Raw genomic sequence first — 21,458 nt, forward strand, 5'->3', positions numbered from 1 at the left:
AAGATATTCTAAGATATAATCTCATTCTTTGAGATTCCTTCCCTGTTTTGTTCAGACAGGAACACCATGATCAAAGAAAATCCAACAGGTGATTATCTCTAATAAAGAGGACATTTCTAGAAATAATATTTCAGCTCCCTAAGAAGATTATGCTTTGCACAGACTACATATTTCATAGCTTGTCAGTAAAGCTTGAGCTGTTTGGTCAGGTGGCCTTTCTTTTGAAAGTCAGTTACACCATATACTATACATATTGGGTGGGTGATGTCAATGACATCTGTATTTGATTAAATAATTTATTATCTGAATATTTATGGTCAACAAGTGAAAGTAAATGGGGTTTTATTTGTCAGTTTAATTTAATGCAGGATGTTTTCAAGCATAAATTACAGTGAAAAATGTGATCTTACAATATTGTTCCTTTCAGTACTGATGTTGATTGATTGAGAAAAGCAATCTTAATACAACATCGATCCTGAGTGTTTTTATTATTTATTTAACATTGATTTCATGCATATCACAAGCTTCTGGTGAAAAACGTACTATGTTAGCAAATAGTAGAGTTGGAGATGAGCTATTTCCCTATCTGCAAATCTTAACACAAAGAAAAATGCTGAATCACACAAGTAGTCACAGGCAGCATTCGCCCAGCTCACAGTCCACCATACGAGAGTTCAGAGGTCACAACAGTGTTGTTTCACGTTAAATAATGACTAAAATATATGTGACATTTAATGAGTTTGAGTAAAGCATGCTATAAATGTATTTATTTCATGTATTTTACAAACCCGATTCCAAAAAAGTTGGGACACTGTACAAATTGTGAATAAAAACAGAATGCAATGATGTGGAAGTTTCAAATTTCAATATTTTATTCAGAATATAACATAGATGACATATCAAAGGTTTAAACTGAGAAAATGTATCATTTTAAGGGAAAAATAAGTTGATTTTTAATTTCATGGCATGCTCAAGTTTAGGAATAGAAATGTTGTCCCATTCTTGTCTAATACAGGCTTCTAGTTGCTCAACTGTCTTAGGTCTTCTTTGTCGCATCTTCCTCTTTATGATGCGCCAAATGTTTTCTATGGATGAAAGATCTGGACTGCAGGCTGGCCATTTCAGTACCTGGATCCTTCTTCTACGCAGCCATGATGTTGTAATTGTTGCAGTATGTGGTCTGGAATTGTCATGTTGGAAAATGCAAGGTCTTCCCTGAAAGAGACGACGTCTGGATGGGAGCATATGTTGTTCTAGAACTTGGATATACCTTTCAGCATTGATGGTGCCTTTCCAGATGTGTAAGCTGCCCATGCCACACGCACTCATGCAACCCCATACCATCAGAGATGCAGGCTTCTGAACTGAGCGCTGATAACAACTTGGGTTGTCTTTGTCCTCTTTAGTCCGGATGACATGGCGTCCCAGTTTTCCAAAAAGAACTTCAAATTTTGATTCGTCTGACCACAGAACAGTTTTCCACTTTGCCACAGTCCATTTTAAATGAGCCTTGGCCCAGAGAAAATGTCTGTGCTTCTGGATCATATTTAGATATGGCTTCTTTTTTGACCACGGTGGATTGTGTTCACCGACAAGTATTCCTGAGCCCATGTTATGATTTCCATTACAGTAGCATTGTGTAGCATTGCTGTGATGCAGTGCCGTCTAAGGGCCCAAAGATCACGGGCATACAGTATGGTTTTCCGGCCTTGACCCTTATGCACAGAGATTGTTCCAGATTCTCTGAATCTTTGGATGATATTATGCACTGTAGATGATGATGACTTCAAACTCTTTGCAATTTTTCTCTGAGAAACTCCTTTCTGATATTGCTCCACTATTTTTTGCTGCAGCATTGGGGGAATTGGTGATCCTCTGCCCATCTTGACATCTTACAGACACTGCCACTCAGAGAGGCTCTTTTTATACCCAATCATGTTGCCAATTGACCTAATAAGTTGCAAATTGGTCCTCCAGCTGTTCCTTATATGTACATTTAACTTTTTTGGCCTCTTATTGCTACCTGTCCCAACTTTTTTGGAATGTGTAGCTCTCATGAAATCCAAAATGAGCCAATATTTGGCATGACATTTCAAAATGTCTCACTTTCAACATTTGATATGTTATCTAGATTCTATTGTGAATAAAATATAAGTTTATGAGATTAGTAAATTATTGCATTCCTTTTTTATTCACAATTTGTACAGTGTCCCAACTTTTTTGGAATTGGGTTTGTATTTTATTCATATAAATTTACATTGAATGGTTTTAAGATATTTGATCATATTCTGCAAAGGCTGTTGATAAATGATAAAACAGACATTTTATAATGTGGAGTTCAGAATGTTAAAATTATGATCGTAAATTATTTTATTGAATTCAAATATTTATGGTGTATAATAATAACAACCCATCCTTGTGTCACATAATTGACCGAACCTCTAGTGAATAAGTGACCAATAATACGTTAATGTTTATAGTTCTAAAGCTTTGGCACGTTGTTCTGAAACTAACTCGACTGGTTAGAAATGGGAATAATTAAAACAAAATTGCACAGACATTCATCACATACTGTTATACCCATTTCTGTCATAAATAAAGTGGTTGATTTGTATGTAAAAAATTTGATTTGTGATGTTGTGTATCAGACTACATGATGTAAAATGTGAGATGCACAGACATCTGATAAAGAATCACCATTGAATAGCCGTGCTCACCAAAACATGCATTTGGACATGAATCCTGTTTGAACATGAGAATCTATACACACCCTTCTCAGATGGCAGTGGTTATGTCATTGGTAAGGGAACAAACACATGCCATCCACAGGGACCAGCAGTGTATTAGTGAGGTGTTTTTTCCAGGAACTAGTCTGTAAACAGGTGCTAGAGACAATAACATCCCTTCATTGATCCAGGGAGTAACTGCAGCTTCTACTCTTTTCCTCATTTATAAGCCAGCATGACAACAAGACTAAACATGACAAAGCGTGCACTTGCTAACTGCTCTGTTCCATCTGTTTTATACAATATTTGAAATATAATTATGAGGTTGAGTAAATATTTTTGGATGTGCATCATTTTCTATATCTTTAAAACAAGCCATTTTTGTGAGATATGTATGAATATGTGTGTGTGTGTGTGTGTGTTTTGTCTTTTTTTTTTTTTAACTCAAGTTTTGCAATGTGAAGCAACCATTTTTGCACTGATGCCAGACTCATTATTCATTTCGTATGAATAATCTTATCTCTTGGTTTGACTCCTTTCATTTCCAAATAAAACGATAAAATAATCAAGTACCCTTTCTGTTTTTAGTGTTTAATTGACTGGACTTTCAAAAAAAAAAAAAAGTGAATTATTAAAATAGAAATCATTTGATATTGTAAGATTTTGGACAGACTAGCCATAATATTTAAGTAAAACTAAAACATCGGTCTGTTAGATGAAGTATTTAAAAGTTGTTTTTTTTTTTTTTTTTTTTTACTGCTATGGAAAGAGCAGGAACACTTTAAATCTGTGCAGTTGCGAGACAGAGTGAGGAAAGAAATGAGAGGAGGAGCAGAAAGATGGAGGGAGAGAATCCCATGCTCATCATTCATCCCCATATGAAGTGCAGTGCCTGAGAAAAGGGGGGAGAGAGCGAGACCTTACCTTTCCCTCATTCCCACACCAAACCTGCTGTGTATCCCTCCTCTCTCTCTCCATCACTATTTCTGCAGGGCCCCTTAAATGACAGGAAGTGAGGGAGACGTCTGGTGAAGGAAGGCAAACAATCAAACAGGGGCTTTATGTTGAATGGAGGGAGAAAGAGAAAAGTGCCTTGTCACACACATGCCCCCGGCGAGACTGAATTTACTGTTCACCTCCCTCTTTTACAGGGTGTTTCTTTGATCCAGGGTCTGTTTAATGAAATTGAAGCGTGGAATTATGGGTAAATGTATATAGGCCGCGTGTGTGTTGGGAAGTGCGTGTGAATGCCTGCATTGATGATGGTGATGGATGATTGTGCTTTTGGATTTGTTATTTTTCGTGTGCTTGTGTTGATATACACAATTGCTCTGTTTTCATTTTGGAAAACTTTCCATGCTTCTGGTTGTATTATGTTTGAGATATTGTGACTCTTCATTTCTCATGTATTTAGCACACTTGAACTTTGTTTATTGTAACGTTGATACCATTCTGTATACATCTCAGTAGACAGTATTTCATATGAACATGAAGATGGGTTACACCTTATTATAGTGTCCATAGCATTAACAAATGTTATGCATTATGTCATGTACATTCAAATAGTTATAAATATGAATGTTAATGAATGTTTTATTCATATTCGCTATTTTCAAACATTTGATGATACATGAACCATTGATCTTAATGTTTGCTAACTTGATAAATAATTTAAAAGTGAACACAATTTTATCTATTTCTCTTCCATGAGATCACAGTCAAAAAATGGGGTTGTATATTTTGATTGGAGGAGAAACAATAGAGCCAAGTTCTGTACTAATCAAGATGTATGACCTCACGCTTTTGATAATGAGCCTGCCCGCTGATTAATCACCCTAATTACTTTGTCAGCATTTAAGACTCCCAATATGAAAAAAAAAAAAAAAAAAAATTCAAAGCCTCATAAATATTGCTACATTTCCCATATTTGAACTTCATTATAAAAACCAATACCAGTTTGTTTCACCAATCAGACTTTGTACACGCTCCCTATAGATTTTTAATTCACAAAAAGCAAATGTGTGTCATAACCAGGCTCAATATCAGCACAGACGGTTCATTTGTCTCTTATAGAGTCAGTTTGACGATACTGTTGATCTGCGACAGCTGCATCGGAGACAAAAAAGAAGCATTTGCATAAATATTCAGCCTCTGTTTAGACTTCAGATACACTTTAAATAAAGAATTACTGTCACACAGTTTTTTTGCATTTAATATATACAGGTTTTAGGGTTTAGGACCGAAAGCTTCTGTAAAATGCCCAAAATGAAGTATTTTTGTTCTGTTGGGAAGCACTTGGGAACTGGGCTGGTTTTGTGGCGTGTTTTTTTTTCTTTTCTTTTTTTTTGCTTTAAATTTACATCATGATTTTGCTATGTCCTTTGCTGCAGTATAACCAAATGTCTATGCAAACAATTCTGTACAGGAGGAGCCCAATGTTCAGCGAACAAACAAAAAAGGCTGGAGATAAAGGAGAACATTTCATATCCTCCTTTTTCACCTAATGCTGCTAAATCAAAGAAACTGGAGGTGCAGATTGCCTTCAATCTACAGTGTGCTCCTGCAGCACCAGACATCACATTAACATCATTAACAAGCTAATAACAAAAACAACAAGAATCTCTCGCTTACTCACTGATCTTCTCTCTCGATCTTTTCCCTGTCTGTCATTATTTCCCTCTGTTTAGTTTCATTTTCATTTTGGCTAACATCATATTTCAGTGAATTTTACAAAAACGCTCTATTTACAGAGATTTGTCTGGGCTTTTAAAATAAATTTCTAACGAATCCATTATGACATGCTGTGTGTAACAGAAATGATAATGTCGATGTAATTGTCTCTCTCTCTCTCTCTCTCAGGGTCAGGTGGAGGTCTGTGTGAAGCTGCAGGTGTTTCCGTGTGTTCATGAGGAAGCTGACTACTGTGTGGTCCTTGTGGGCTCATCCCTTCACCATGTAACCACAGCTCACAGGGCCGAGGATCACGGCTCACTTAGATTCACTGTGCCTGGTGAGACACTGAATAAATCACAGGGTGTCATACATGCATTTAGGGCCTTTTTCTTTGATTGTGTATAGACCTGTTCACATCAACAACGATAACTGTAACAGTTACTATATGTGACCCTGGACCACAAAACCAGTCATAAGTAGCACAGTATATTTGTAGCAATACATTGTATGGGTCAAAATTATCGATTTTTCTTTTTATGCCAAAAATCATTAGGATATTAAGTAAAGATCATGTTCCATGAAGATATTTTGTAAAAATACAACTTTAAAGGTTATATATATATATATATATATAATATATATATAAAATTTCTCGGGTAGGCTACAGCTCCATCGCTCCTTCTCGCGCACAGTTGAGCGCGAGCTTTTCAAAGATAGCCTACTCCGAGTCATTTGCCCGTGAGCGCGGAAAGACCGTGGTCACAAAAAACGTGGCCACTATTCAGAGAGTCAAAGCTAGTCCACCGTCTAGTAAACGTTTCTGAAAACACATGATAAACATCAGATACAGGAGACATGCAGTACTGAACATTGGACGGTCCATGCATGTGGATTTGGATAAAACAGTTAATCGCTTTGATGCCGTGCCCGAACGCCGTTTATCCCTTCACAGTGGCGTATATCGGACGGGGCACGCAGGGCTATTAAATTCTTCTTCTTATTATTATGCTACTTTTATTATTCAGATAATATTGTAATTAATTTGCCCCACAATATCATAGCGCATCACCGCATAACCGATGCGCTGTGAGTGAGTGCCCTCGCTGACTGCAGCCTTCTTCGCCGTCTTCGAGCTGCCGCCTCCCGCTTCCCGCTCTGGCCGTTTCACTAGCGTGTCTCCTGCCGCCATCCGGCGCACCTTCTGAGAGCTTCTCCGCGGCTCATTGCTGCTCTAAAAGAGCAAAACAACAGCGGTTTTCACCGCTCCGCAGAGCTTCCGTGGCCCTCGCCGCTCTCAAAGAGCCCCCCAATCGCCGTTATTACAGCGGCTGCGTTTCTTCTAATGCCGCGCCACTCGTGTGGAGTCCCTCTGCACGATGATGACGGACACAGCGAGTGCGTCGCTTGCCTGGGCAAGTCCCACGCTGACAGCGCGCTTGCTGGAGCCTCATGCCCGCACTGCGAGAGCATGAGTCTCGGTTCCCTGCGCTCGCGGGTCGCCGCTCGCGCCCTCCCGTCTCCTTCCTCCCACGAGCCGGCTAGGAAGAGACAGCGGGGTAGAGCGATACAGCGCCCGGAGCCTGTCCAGGGCCTTGGAAGAGCTGGACCTCGAGTGGGCCCCTCCAGAGGAACCATCACGCAGCCGCCTGGACGAATGGTTTCTGCCAGGTCGCCGCCGAGCACCTCGCCAGCGTTCAGCTCCATTCTTTCCCGAGGTCCACGAGGAGCTGACAAAGTTGTGGCGCGCTCCCTACTCTGCCCGCCTCCACACGACTCATCGCTCTTCCCTCACTGCTGACGACGGCGCCGCAGAGAAGGGATACGAGCACTTGCCGCCCCTGGACGAAGCGGTGGCAGCTTACCTCTGTCCTCCTGCAGCTGTAGAATGGAAAACGAAGAAGTCCCTTCCCTCCAAGCCCTGCCGAACTACCTCTACCCTGGCTGGACGGGCTTACACCTCGGCGGGCCAAGCTGCCTCCGTGCTCCATTCTATGTTCATATTTCAGGTCTTCCAGGCCAAACTCCTCCGCTCGCTGGACGAGTCTGGCATAGACGCACCGGCCTTCAAGGACCTCCGCAGCACCACCCACCTAGCCCTGTGAGCCACGAAGGCGACGGCCCAAGCCATTGGCCGCTCAATGGCCAGCTTGGTTGTCTCGGAGCGCCACCTTTGGCTCAACTTGACTGAGATCAAGGACCTAGACAAGACGGCCTTTTTGAACGCTCCGGTCTCTTTGGGCCAGCAGTGGATGGCTTTACTGAACGCTTCGCCACGGCGCAGAAGTCGTCTCAGGCTATGAGGCACTTCCTGCCCAAGCGCTCCAGCTCTGCTTCTGCTTCCAGCCGCCCCAGGACTGCACCGGCTCAGCAGAACAAGCCAGCCCCACCCGCCTCCCAGGCAGCGCCACCAAAGGAGCACCGCCAGTGCTCGTGCCCTGCAAAGCGTCCCCCTTCCCGAGACGCCAGGGACCCCGGCCCAAGATTGTGCTGGACCCGGTGGCTCCGAAGACATCCTGATTTGTCAGAAAGGAAGAGGATGGGGGATTGTCTCGTTGCGACCGGACCACCCCCAAAGCTCCTGCGTGCAGTTTCCCCTCCGCCTCGTCTAATTCCGGGCATGGGAAACATGCTTCATGCTGTAATTGGGCTCACACCTGTTGCGGCCACACAAACCGCCGTTTTCACGGCGAACACTATTTTACTTCATCAAAAAAAGAGCAAATATCCTCTTCCACCTCCCTCGGTGTACGGCTCCCTCACCGGCGGCCTGTCATCCGACGTTATACGACCCCCCGTCACTCAGGCCGAGGCTTGGCAAGCCATCCCCGATGTGTCAGACTGGATCCTGGGGATCATAACTCAGGGCTACTCGCTCCAATTTGCACGACGGCCCCCTCGCTTTTCGCTGTCCCTGGCTCCTCGCACTTTCACCAAGTGCATGAACCCGGCGCTTTCCCCTTTGAGACAAATGGGAATCCGGGTTCTGTATTATCTCGACAACTGGCTCATTCTAGCCCGTTCGCGAGCCGAGCTGGAACACCACAGATCCGTGCTCCTCAGCCATTTACAATGTCTGGGTCTCAGGGTCAACTTAACCAAGAGCTCGCTATGCCCCAGCCAGCAAATCTCGTTTCTGGGGGCAGTATTCGACTTAAGGTCATTGCACACTGAGTCCGAAATTCGCATGCGAAACTTTCGCACGTTAAAAAATAAATTCGACCTCACGTTATGTCAATCGCATTTGCACACTGCCTCCGAAACTTTCGTCCGTCAAAAAAATATTCGGATCAGGTTCGATTTTCTGCGTTTTTCGCATCCGTGGCACGCATTTTGAGAGACGTTTTGACAATTCAGAGCCACCGTACGCGAATGCAAAAATCCAGAATGCCATCTGACAAGTTGATCCACGTCGTCTACAGCACAAAACAGCAGCACTGAATGACTAACAACGTGAGGTATACAAAGAGACCGAATATAAAGACAGATTGTGCCAGTAGTAAAGCATCAAACAGAGCCACTGACATTCTGAAGTAAACTTTGAAACGCTCGGATAATCCCGCAGCTCCTTGATGAGGTGAATTCTCCTTTCTCTCTATGCAATCTCGGGATTGAATAGACCCAATATTTTCTCTTTCTTTTTCTCTAGGAGACAACTAATCGTGCTCACTGCTTGAAGACTTCATTTTGTATTGTTTTGCGTTTTTTTTTTTTTTTTTCGCAACGCATTCATTATTACGCATCGGACTCAGTGTGCAAGGTCTCGGTGCGTGACGAAGTTTTAGGATTGCGAATACGAAAAAACGCATGCGAAAATTTCGGACTCAGTGTGCAAAGGCCTTTAGTCTGTATGACGGCAGTAGTCTCGCCGGAACGCGCTTTGGCGATTTCAGTCACGCGCATTTCTTCAGTAAAGCCGGTTCCCTGATTGCCGCTAAATCGCCATCACCTGCTTTCAAATGAAGCGGCATTTAATAGACAGAGCCGTAGTTCACTGATAAGACACGCAATATCGCGTTCAATATCGATATGTATCGCCGTCGACATTCTAAATACCATATCTCAGGCGTGAGCCCCGTCCACGAGACGCCTCTATGCCCAGAAATGGTCGGTCTTTGTTGATTGGTGTTCCACGCGCAACATAGACCCTGTGGCTTTCGTTACCTAACTACACAGTTGATTTACGCTTCCAATGACGACGAAGCAGGTTTTAGCTGGCAGACTCCAAAGTTGAATATTAATCACAAAATTAGATTGTGTCCATTTGTACCCCTCCAGGTTTTCGTAGGCTTTTAAAGAGTCTCCAGAGTAGGACGAGGGAAAGTTGATGAGGTAGTTGTACATATCAGGTCAGAAAAGCTATCCATTCCTTTATTGATACACGTTAAAAGCACTCCGGGGACATTATAGGGATCTGTTATGTTTAATCTATTATATTTTGCTATGTGTCTATGTTTTTTTTTAATTAAAGTGCGCAGTTAACTCTGTTGCCTTGAAACTGACGCTGGTGCCATTCATTTCATATTCGCTACTGGCTGTCACTGCCTGCCAGCATCGTGGTGTAAACATAGTGGGGTCACGTGACTTCCAGAGCTCTATACATACATCAATGGAAAGCTTATTTATTCAGCTTTCAGATGATGTATAAATCTCAATTTAAAAAAAATTGACCCTTATGACTGATTTTTTTTTTTTTTTTGGAAAATTTTCTGAAAGTTAATCTAACAACATCATCATTCCTCTCTGTCGTAAACTTTATAGTTGTGGTGTGGTCTTACCTATTTTCATATAATTTGAACGATTATTGAAACTTTATAGTTATCGTCCTTGGTGTGAACGACTGTAAGGGGATTTTCTGTTGACATGGAAACCAGGATATCACTGGCGTGTTTGTTAGTATATGGTGAGGTGTTAAGAATTTGTTTCTATGAAAAAAAAACTAGCTAGAAGGCAACAGATACCTGAAAGAAACAGTTAAGTCTTGAAACATAATGAAATGGAGATATGAGCTTAAGTTACCTGATGGTTTTAAGTGTCAGTGAAAGTAAAAATGAGCCAGTGGCTGATTTTTCCTTTATAGGATATAGTTCCTGTTTTTGTGTTTTGCAGTTTGACCTGAATCAAGACAGTACCCCAAGAGAATGCTGTGATGTATAAATATTACCCTGGCCTTTTAATTTTTAAAGGATTTTAAAGTCCCCAGAAACGACATATTAAATTACTTTCCTTTTTCAGTAGCCTGTAGCCTTTACTATTTACTATAATGCACCTCCAGATAAACATGAATGTGTAGTTCATCATGAGTAGATATCATTTAACATATTTGATGAGTTGTCTCACCTAACCTGTCTTGCCTTTTCTCCATCAAGGTCACAATGTTCCAGAGAAAGTATCTGTGGAGGTCTACTGCTTCACGAGGAACAGCGGAAGTCCCATCAGCCCCCTCTGCCAATCAGGAGAGCTCTCTCTGGAATACATAAAGGATGATGCACAAGAGGTGGCGGAGCAGCTGATGAACTTTGAACCCTTGATATCCAGCAGCCACCAGGATATTCTAAGGAAATTCTACCCAGAGAAAAGGATTTCATCTGAGACGAATCATTTAGAACAGATTGGCCAGCATGGGACAGATGGGATTTGTGATCCAAAGGAATTATTTCCATTGGAAAGCCTAGCAGAGACAGAACAAGGGCGCAATGTTTGCGAGCAGAGGATTTTCAGCCAGAGCAAAGCTTCAGGAACATCAGAGCCTGATCCAGAGTACAGATGCACAGTGGGAGAACACAGTTCTGCTGATGAAAAAATCACACAGGCCTTGGCTAACTTGCACTTTCTGGGATGGGACAGCCAAGCTGAATGGGAGAAGCAAGGTCAGTCACTGTGTCATTGTTATCACTTTAAGAACTGCTAACCCTTATTTTATTCCTGTCTACACTAGATACTGTTATGTACAAATAGATTTTGCAAAGTCTTCAAAATAATTAGCTTTCAGAAAAAAATAGTACTTCAAAGCACAATAACCCAGACTGTTATGTACTCATGTGATTTGTGTTTTGGAAACATAATCACCTTTCTGAAATGTTTAGAGCGTCATGTGATATTTACGGATGTGCCATAGTTTGACAGGTTTATATAATATATATATATTAGGGCTGTCAACTTTAGTCGTTTAGTCGACTAATCGGTCGATGCCGTTTTGGTCGACTGACATTCTCATTGGTCGACCAGTTGCAAATTTTTTTTTTTTTTTTTTTACCAATAAAGAAATTTTCATTGATTTACTCCTTGATATTTATTCCTTTTATTAGCAGTTATATATTACTGTATTCTAAATATAATTAGCCTATGTTTTATACCAAACTTTAAATGCTTTAATTTAGGCTATTTTATAACGGCGCCGTAGTTAAGCGCACCACGTGAACACTCGGGAACCGCACCTGTGGCTGGCTGCACTGCTGCTTCGCGCTCCTTAAGGAATATAGGTAGTTCATTCAGTTAGAACGCTACTTGTTTTGGGCTTTAGTCGAAAAAATGTCCAAGAAATGTAAATCTTTTGTTTGGCTGCATTTTACAAAAAAATACGACAAGACTGTGGAGTGCAAGCTATGCAGCCTAAAGCTAACTTACCATAGCTCAACGACCAATATGACCGATCACCTAAAAGCGGTAAGCGAGATATAAATGTGTCAGACAGCTTTGCTATGTCTAATGTCGAAAAGTTTATATATTTTATTGGTTATGTACTAGGCGCATCCACAGGCCATGCCACAGGCGTTTGTTTGTGTTTGTTTTAAAACGCCTAGATCGTTTGGACAAAAGTTAACCCATAGCTTTGAAAGTAAAGAAGAATATACAGCCTGTATAATCGAGAGCTTTTGTTAGGATTTTTCATTATTTGGCAGTTTTAGCAGTTATATTTTTTGTAGCGTGTGGTGTGGTCAGGTGCGCGATTGTGACGGTCACTATAGACCTAGGACAGAACTCCTCACTTTGCAGTTTAAAAAATAACCTAATTTCCAAAGAATTGTATTATTATTATAGTTTTATGTATTATTGATGTTTTTCGTTGTTGTTTTATAAATGCTCTATTATAATTGTTTAATAAATGTTCAATCAAAAAAGCCTTTTTTTTTTTTTTTTTTTTTTTTTAGTCGACTGATCGTTGCGCAGGACAGGACTTTGGTCGACTAAGCATTTCTTTGGTTGACTACAGCCCTAATATATATATATATATATATATATATATATATATATATATATATATATATATATATATATATATAAAACTCTCACAGAGAGAGAGAGAGAAAGAGCGAGCTCTGCACAGTGTTTGTTATGGTTCGTTAGTGGAACATAGGGTTAAATTCAACACCCCTTTAGTCACAACTGAGTAACTCTAAGTAATAGTGTTTTGTATTCACTTAGACTCATCAAGGTGAGCAGATTTGAGTTCCTGGGCCAATGTACACTACCATGAATCTGTGCATACTATACTGTAATGTAATGTAAAGTAATATAATATGATTAATATAATATAATATCTTAACTTGTATCTTAGCATGTTCATGATTAAACTCATATTTTTTGTGCATTGGGGATTTCCAGTTTGAGGAAACTCTATTGCGTCAGAGCAGTTGATCAGGAGGATGAGTGTTATGAGCATGCTTCTCATGTGACAGACAGCCAATATAAACACACAGTGATATAAACTTAAATAGTGAACAATAATATGACTATATATGTGCTGGCCACATTTCAGAGCACAGTTTCAGCATAGCCATTTTTTTTGTTGGAATATATTACAAACCCAATTCCAAAAAAGTTGGGATACACTGCAAATTGTGAATAAAAACAGAATGCAATGTTGTGGAAGTTTCAAATGTCAGTACTTTATTCAGAATACAACATAGATGACATATCAAATGTTTAAACTGAGAAAGAACTGCTTTCTTTGTTGTTGTTTTTTTTAAATGTGTTGTAGTAGTTCAATTTTGCATTGAAAAATCTTTGTTTGTGTGTATTTACTTACTGTTTGGCTTTAATTTGTAATTTGCTTTAATTACAGTAGGATAATTAATCTGAGTTAGGAAAACTTACGCAGATAATTCCGATTGATCCTCACATGCATATTGATATAAAAAGCCTGTTCACTGCAGAAAGTTCTGTAATGAAAATAATAATCCAATATTATTGGACTGTACATTTATATATATTATATTATATTATATTATATTATATTATATTATATTATATTATATTATATTATATTATATTATATTATATTATATTGCATTGCATTGCATTGCATTGCATTGTAGTTGTTGTAATGGTCTGGAGTTCTCTTGGAGAATGGATAATGTGCCCACTCCATCATGGAACATTAACCAATTTCTTGAACAGTGAGAAGGGAGAAAGATTTAAAGAATGTCTGTAGTGCACATGGGGCCCCTTACATAACACTAGCGATTGTTTGCGGTAAATTGCACAGCTGAATTAGCGTTCATTTCATTGCTATGATGTGTCAGCTTCAATTAAAGACAGCACTCTTTAGCAACATTCTTGCTACTCTCAGTGAAAGTAACAGCAATTTATCTCAAGTATTATTACTGTTTTGAATGTAGCAAAACAACCTGGACATTTTCATATTGGATATGAATATGTTTATCTAATCCTTTAAATTGATCGCATTCCTCTGGGATTGTTGTTGGCAGTTTGCTGAGATAAACAGTTTTAACAAAATGCACTTTACACAGTTCACCAACAAAACAAATCGAACAACAGCAATCCTTTAACAAATAACTGGTTCGATTTTTGCAACTTCTTGCAAAATATATGTGACGTACAAACCCGATTCCAAAAAAGTTGGGACACTGTACAAATTGTGAATAAAAATGGAATGCAATAATTTACTAATCTCATAAACTTATATTTTATTCACAATAGAATCTAGATAACATATCAAATGTTGAAAGTGAGACATTTTGAAATGTCATGCCAAATATTGGCTCATTTTGGATTTTATGAGAGCTACACATTCCAAAAAAGTTGGGACAGGTAGCAATAAGAGGCCAAAAAAGTTAAATGTACATATAAGGAACAGCTGGAGGACCAATTTGCAACTTATTAGGTCAAAAATTGCAAAGAGTTTGAAGTTATCATCAGTTATCTACAGTGCATAATATTATCCAAAGATTCAGAGAATCTGGAACAATCTCTGTGCGTAAGGGTCAAGGCCGGAAAACCATACTGGATGCCCGTGATCTTCGGGCCCTTAGATGGCTGCATCGCGTACAGCAATGCTACTGTAATGGAAAACACAACATGGGCTCAGGAATACGTCCAGAAAACATTGTCGGTGAACACAATCCACTGTGCCATTCACCGTTGCTGGCTAAAACTCTATAGGTCAAAAAAGAAGCCATATCTAAACATGATCCAGAAACGCAGGCATTTTCTCTGGGCCAAGGCTCATTTAAAATGGACTGTGGCAAAGTGGAAAACTGTTCTGTGGTCAGACGAATCAAAATTTGACATGTCATGTCATTCGGACTAAAGAGGACAAGGACAACCCAAGTTGTTACCAGCACTCAGTTCAGAAGCCTGCATCTCTGATGGTATGGGGTTGCATGAGTGCGTGTGGCATGGACAGCTTACACATCTGGAAAGGCACCATCAATGCTGAAAGGTATATCCAAGTTCTAGAACAACATATGCTCCCATTCAGACTTCGTCTCTTTCAGGGAAGACCTTGCATTTTCCAACATGACAATGTCAGACTACATACTGCATCAATCACAATATCATGGCTGCGTAGAAGAAGGATCCAGGTACTGAAATGGCCAGCCTGCAGTCCAGATCTTTCATCAATAGAAAACATTTGGTGCATCATAAAGAGGAAGATGCGACAAAGAAGACCTAAGACAGTTGAGCAACAAGAAGCTTGTATTAGACAACAATGGGACAACATTCCTATTCCTAAACTTGAGCAACTTGTCTCCTCAGTCCCCAGACATTTGCAGACTGTTATAAAAAGAAGAGGGGATGCCACACAGTGGTAAACATGGCCTTGTCCCAACTTTTTTGAGATGTGTTGATGCCATGAAATTTAAAATCAACTTATTTTCCCTTAAAATGATAAATTTTCTCAGTTTAAACATTTGATATGTCATCCATGTTGAATTCTGAATAAAATATTGAAATTTGAAACTTCTACATCATTGCATTGTTTTTATTCACAATTTGTACAGTGTCCCAACTTTTTTGGAATCGGGTTTGTACTTGCAGAAATTGTAAACCAAGAGCAGTGTGATTTTTGCTGTGGAAATGTTGCTTCATCTCACTGACCCTTCTCTTTGAACCGTGTTTTGAATAACACCGTCAATAACAAAGAGTCGTAGACATCTGTTCAATCAATTACTCTGTGTGCGTGTTCTGTGTTTTTATAAACACACCAGTCCGGTTTGGAGTCCCTTCTTTAGTTTGTCTGTCAACACCCACTAACTTGTCCTCAATGAATTGGGACAAAAAAATAATCCCACTCCTATAAGAAGCTTTATGCACTTGATTCTTTGTATCCTGAACCTCCTGATTTTTATTCAAATGAAGATTGCTTATAGTGAGTCCATGATGGAAATCATTCTGTATTTGTGTTTATTGCGATAACCTGATGAGCAGGTTTTGACTCAGATCTACACATCTTGCCTTTTTAAATATTTGTGGCACACACACACTGTAGTTTGAGGTCCAGCTTGGATTAAATAATTGAATTTACCTTCCTTAAATATTGCAGAGACCATATGATTTTGTCACCCTACCACATGTTTATGACCAGATATGAACTGCGCAGAGATTAGCTGTCTGTTTGAACTACAATTGATGTGAGAGTCCATCAGGATAATATGGTCTATTATTTCTTAGACCAGTGGTCCTCAACCAGGGGGCCGAGGTCCACTAGGGGGCCTCAGCAAACTTACAACTGGGACTCAGGAAGACATAAAAGTATTTAAATGAATAAATTATTATTAAATATTACCATTTTCTAACTTTATTCTAAATATTGTGCTAAAAATAAACTTAAAATTTAAAATATAAACTGAAAATCTAATTTTAATCCTATTTTATTTTCCCTCAATAACTGTTGTTTTATTGAAGAACATACAATTCTGCAATACAGAACATAATTAATTTTATATATTAAATTTAACTATGTTAATTAATTCAATATATCAATAAAAAGGGTTGAAAACAAGCAGCTTAGTGAATATGGAGGAGCGACCTTTGGATATTGCCAATCACTTTTGAGAACCACTGTCTTAGCATTAAACCTGTTATCAGACTATTGCTTGTTTACACAGAACACAAAGCGCACACACACACACACACACACACACACACACACACACACACACACACACACACACACACACACACACACATATATATATATATATATATAATCTATATATCATTTGTTTTTGTTTTTTTGCACTTTGACAAAACATTCCATGTTCACAATTATTCATACCCTTTCTCAATAATCCATGGCAAAGCCTTTATTTTTCATCACCGCTGTCTAACGGTTTTTATTAGTGACCAGTTTTCCACACATTTCCACTGGGATTTTGGACCAGGCAGCCTAAGCTTCTGGAGCAAAACATCAGGCCGTCTGCAGAAAAATTTGAGGCCTAGGGATGCACTGGACCTTCAAACAAGATAACAAACCAAAAGACAACAAAAGTGGTTAAGAAATGGTTGGCAGAGAACAATATCAACCTTTTGGAGTGGCCAAGCCAGAGTCCAGACTGGAATGCAATTGAGAATTTGTGGAGAGAACTGAAGACGAGAGTGATGGCATATTTATTGAGGGGAAAAATTATTTCAGTTTCAAGTCCTTTAATACTCGTGCATCTTATAAATAGCTTATTTTCGCCAACATGGAAAAGGGAGAGTTTTTCAATTGAGTTTGTCAGTAAAATCAAATGAATAGAAAAATAACTTTTCTAAATTACAAGTGTGAAAAAGCCATACATGCCGTACGTGATTTTCCAAGTCTGATCGCTTGTCGTTCTCTGTCTCTTTCAGATCTTCTTTCCAGGGAAATGCCTCTACATGTGGCCGTACGTTTGGGGTTCCCCCACCTCAGTCACTTCTTCCAGGAGTCTGAAGGTCAGAGGATGGTTTCCATGGCCAATGATGAAGGGCAGAGTCCTCTCGCACTGGCTCAGAAGCATGGAGACCCAGTGCTCATCAGCGCTCTAACAGAGTGAGTCACTCCATCCAGCCTGACACAATATACTATAATTAGATTACATCTTAAAAAGATCCATTAATCACTGATGTGTCACTTTAGTCAATATCCATTGTACAGTGTGGGCTGAGTTTCATGTGTCTTGTGACTGTGTTATGATCAGTCCCTCAAGTAGCAGTGCATGGAGGCCAGTGTGGATGTGTCAGATATGGACTGATGGCTCTCACCAGCTCCGTATCTGTCCCGTCACCGAATCTATTAGCCTGTCTGTCAAACACGGCACACAGATAGATACACAAAGCAGCATCCAGCTGTACAGAGAGAAGAGCAGAGAGCCGGATACACTTGCACGGGTGAGTCTTACATACTTGCTTACATGCCCATGTACACAAATTTCAAGGAAAATCTTTTATTTGTTTCCTGTCTTGTCTTGGGGAGCTATCTAAAGAATGTGGAAAGCTCAAAGTTATTGTTTGTAAAAAGGAAGGATTGTGAAATGACAGACGACACAAACAACAGACAGGAACAATGACTGTTATATAATATTTGGGCATTATTTTCAGGTTATAAAAACTACTATTATGAGCCTAAACAGTCCGGTTTCAATTTGACTTTCACTGTTCATTGTGCTCTCTGAAATCCTTGGTAATTTTTAAATTCTGCCTGAATAAGGAGTATGTAAAGAGACATAAATTATTTTACCTAATTTTAACTAAGCATTTCTGAATATTTTTTTATTTTATTTATTTTTTTATTTTTTTTACTTTTGAAGAGTTTAAAAGTAAACTGTATTTCTTGAAGCATTACAAAATACAATTACAAAAATGATGGCTGTTTTTGAACCAGTTTCACAAACACTCCCTCAACCTGCCAGTCATTCAGATCAAGGGGTCAAAGTTCAGCTGGTCTTGTTAGCTGGTAGATGCTGTATAATTGCACCATCTGGACCCCAAAATCATCTTTCTCTATTGACCGTTCTTCAGAAGAATTCAAAATTAGCTGTGTATTTTGAATAAATAAATATCTGATAATATAATATCAGAATAGTTATTTGTATGTGCTTGCCATGTGAATGTATAGGGTTTTTCGCACGGGTTAATTGAACTATCCACCAGGGCAATCCCTTGAGAACTAAATGATCCCCTAGGACCATTATCCTAGGTGCATTCGCACCGGAAGTAGGAACTCTGAAGTGACATAAGCCGGCCGACAGTGACATCATTTAAGTGCGGCGTTCAGCAGCGTCAACAACTCTTGTAAAGTTTGAGATGTGCCTGGACTTCGGTGTCTGTGCTTTCTATGTTCGTGGAGTAAGTATATATGTAAACTGTGCTTACACAACTTTTTAAAAATGGTGGGTGCCGGTGTTTCGTATGGCACGCGTTCGGCCAGTCAACATACACTTTTCCTCACTGTTAGTTCCTAGACCCTACTCTGAAGTAGCAGCTAATTTAGTCCCCCCAAAAGCTCATTTCTAAAAAAAATTATCGTTCCCAGTTCCTTTGGTGCGAACACGTCTGCCAATAGTTATAGGAACTATGAAACACTGCAGGTAAAATAATCCCCAGTTAGAAATACACCACAACATTTTTCTTCTGCCGTCTAGAAATAAACCACTAAGAGCAGGTTACAGGAGAATGATGTGTGAAACAGAGTTTTATGAGCCTATAAATGACTGAAGTCATAACTTTGGAAAGTTTTATTACAGTTTACAGTATCGTTTACAGGTATTGCATTGAGCTGACTGGTATTTCTCATATAACAACTGCTGGCAAGCAGCGCAAGATCACCAGAGAGATTACAAGTGCTGTAAATCATGTACCTGTGCCGTTTCTCTAAACTATATTTGTAATTGTACATGGTTTAAAAGATAAATTTACAGTAGTTTAAAAGTTTTTTTGTTGTTGTTTTGTTTTTGAAAGAAGCCTCACATGTAAAAAAACAAAACAAAAAACAAAACAAATTAAGTTTTCTGTTTCAGTATATTTTAAAATATATTTTATTTCTGTCATGGCTAAACTGAATTTTCAGCATCATTACTCCAGTCTTCAGTGTCAGATGATCCTTCAGTATTCATTCTAATGTACTGATTTGCTGCTCAAGAAAAATTTCTTCTCATCAATGTTGAAAATAGTTTTTTTTTATTCTTTCATGAATAGAAAATTCAAAAGACCACCATACATTATAAATGTCTTTACTGTCTTTTGATCAACTTAATACATCCTTTCTGAATAAAAGTATTAATTTCTTTAAAAAAATCTTACTGACCCTGAATTTTTGAATGGTCGTGTACCTCCAGTCAAAATTAGATTTTTAAAATGCTTTCTTGCTTTGCTTTGTATTTACATATAAACAAGATCAGATCGTATTTCATATGTGTATCAAAACTCTGTGAATTTATGATCAGACCAGAAGTATTACAGCTATTTCTTTGCCATTATGTGAATTATTCACAACGCAAAAATTTCAGTCCGTAATCCACTTTCTCTTCTTAATCCAAACCTTCGTTCCACTGCTGTCAAACACAAATGTGATTCTGTATCAACCCTTACAGTCTGATACTTGTGTTACAGGTGGGGCGACTGAGCGAGCCTTCTGAGGGGAGTGTGCACACATCTGATGTATGTGATGCAGGTAAGCCAGACCTCATTTCAATGGATTTTACCCCAATTAAACAGACTGTCTGTCTGTTGACGTTTTTGCCCTTGTTAGCAAAAATGAACTCAATCCAACTATTAAGCTAAAATTTTAATCTACAGTCTAAGATTTCAACTGATATTTGTGGGTTTCTGGAAATTAAATATAAGCTGTGTGGTGAGAATTCAAACTCCACAGGATCACAGCTGGCCATAATGTTCATATTATTATTTTTCACTTTATTTTACTCCTCCTGTCTTGGGTTTATTTTATGACTAGTTTCTATATTTTGCACTCGCCAAGGTCTTATCACGTTTCATCCTGCTGATGTGATAAATTTTCTTCTCTTCTGGCTCTCACTTACCCTCAGTCCTCCTTCTGTTATTTTACTTTTTCTTTTTCTGTTTGTCTCTCGTTCCTTTCCCTCTTCTTGACCCCAGCTCTCCCCACACCCGACTCTCTCTCTCTCTCTCTCTCTCTCTCTCTCTCTCTCTCTCTCTCTCTCTCTCATACTGTCTGTCTGTCACTGTGAGTTAGGTCTGGCAGGGTTGTTAGAGTACATTGGGTGAATTTGGCTCAGTCAGGAGGACATTGTGGTAGAATGTGGGATGAGGAATACACATACACTAATACACACGCGCACACACACACACACACACACACACACACACACACACACACACACACACACACACACACACACACACACACACACACACACACACACACACACACACACACACACACACACACACACACACACACACACACACACACACACACACAGAGCAGTCTTTGTGAGGGACCTCCGGCTGGTTTCCCAAACATGTCCAGTATGAGGAGACACATTCCTCCTGGGTGGGCTGAAAGACAGAGACACTATATGTTTGGGAGGGGTAAGACAAAATGAGAGAAATAATCGGCCTACAGTTGGACTAATGAAGAAGAAATGGCATGATGTAAATGCTACAGTATAAAGAGACACAGATAGAGATTGCCATCAGGGAGCCTCAGCAGGTTTAGCCTCTGTGACCCTTTGACCTTAATGTGCAGACACTTCCTGTCACTGCTCAACATGGTGATAAGTGTCTCAGGTTTTCTAACCGAAAAGTGTTTGTGTTTGTTTTTGTTTTTTTCCTTTAGCTTAGTTGAGAATGTGTCCATTTTATGAATTACTT

General features: G+C 39.4%; 1 protein-coding gene across 5 annotated transcripts in view; it reads left to right on the forward strand.

Annotated features, from left to right (window-relative positions):
* The window catches only part of arhgef28a (Rho guanine nucleotide exchange factor (GEF) 28a), an 80,008-nt gene that overhangs the window by 15,048 nt on the left and 43,502 nt on the right, over window positions 1-21,458 (forward strand). For all 5 annotated transcript variants that reach the window (XM_067408444.1, XM_067408447.1, XM_067408446.1 and 2 more), the window contains exons 3-7: window positions 5,586-5,736; window positions 10,766-11,266; window positions 17,478-17,658; window positions 17,807-17,996; window positions 20,217-20,277. In XM_067408444.1, coding sequence (XP_067264545.1) covers window positions 5,586-5,736; window positions 10,766-11,266; window positions 17,478-17,658; window positions 17,807-17,996; window positions 20,217-20,277 — 1,084 coding nt within the window. The remainder of the gene's footprint in view (window positions 1-5,585; window positions 5,737-10,765; window positions 11,267-17,477; window positions 17,659-17,806; window positions 17,997-20,216; window positions 20,278-21,458) is intronic.

The sequence above is a fragment of the Chanodichthys erythropterus genome, chromosome 13 (assembly GCF_024489055.1).
Source record: "Chanodichthys erythropterus isolate Z2021 chromosome 13, ASM2448905v1, whole genome shotgun sequence".
NCBI lineage: Eukaryota > Metazoa > Chordata > Actinopteri > Cypriniformes > Xenocyprididae > Chanodichthys > Chanodichthys erythropterus.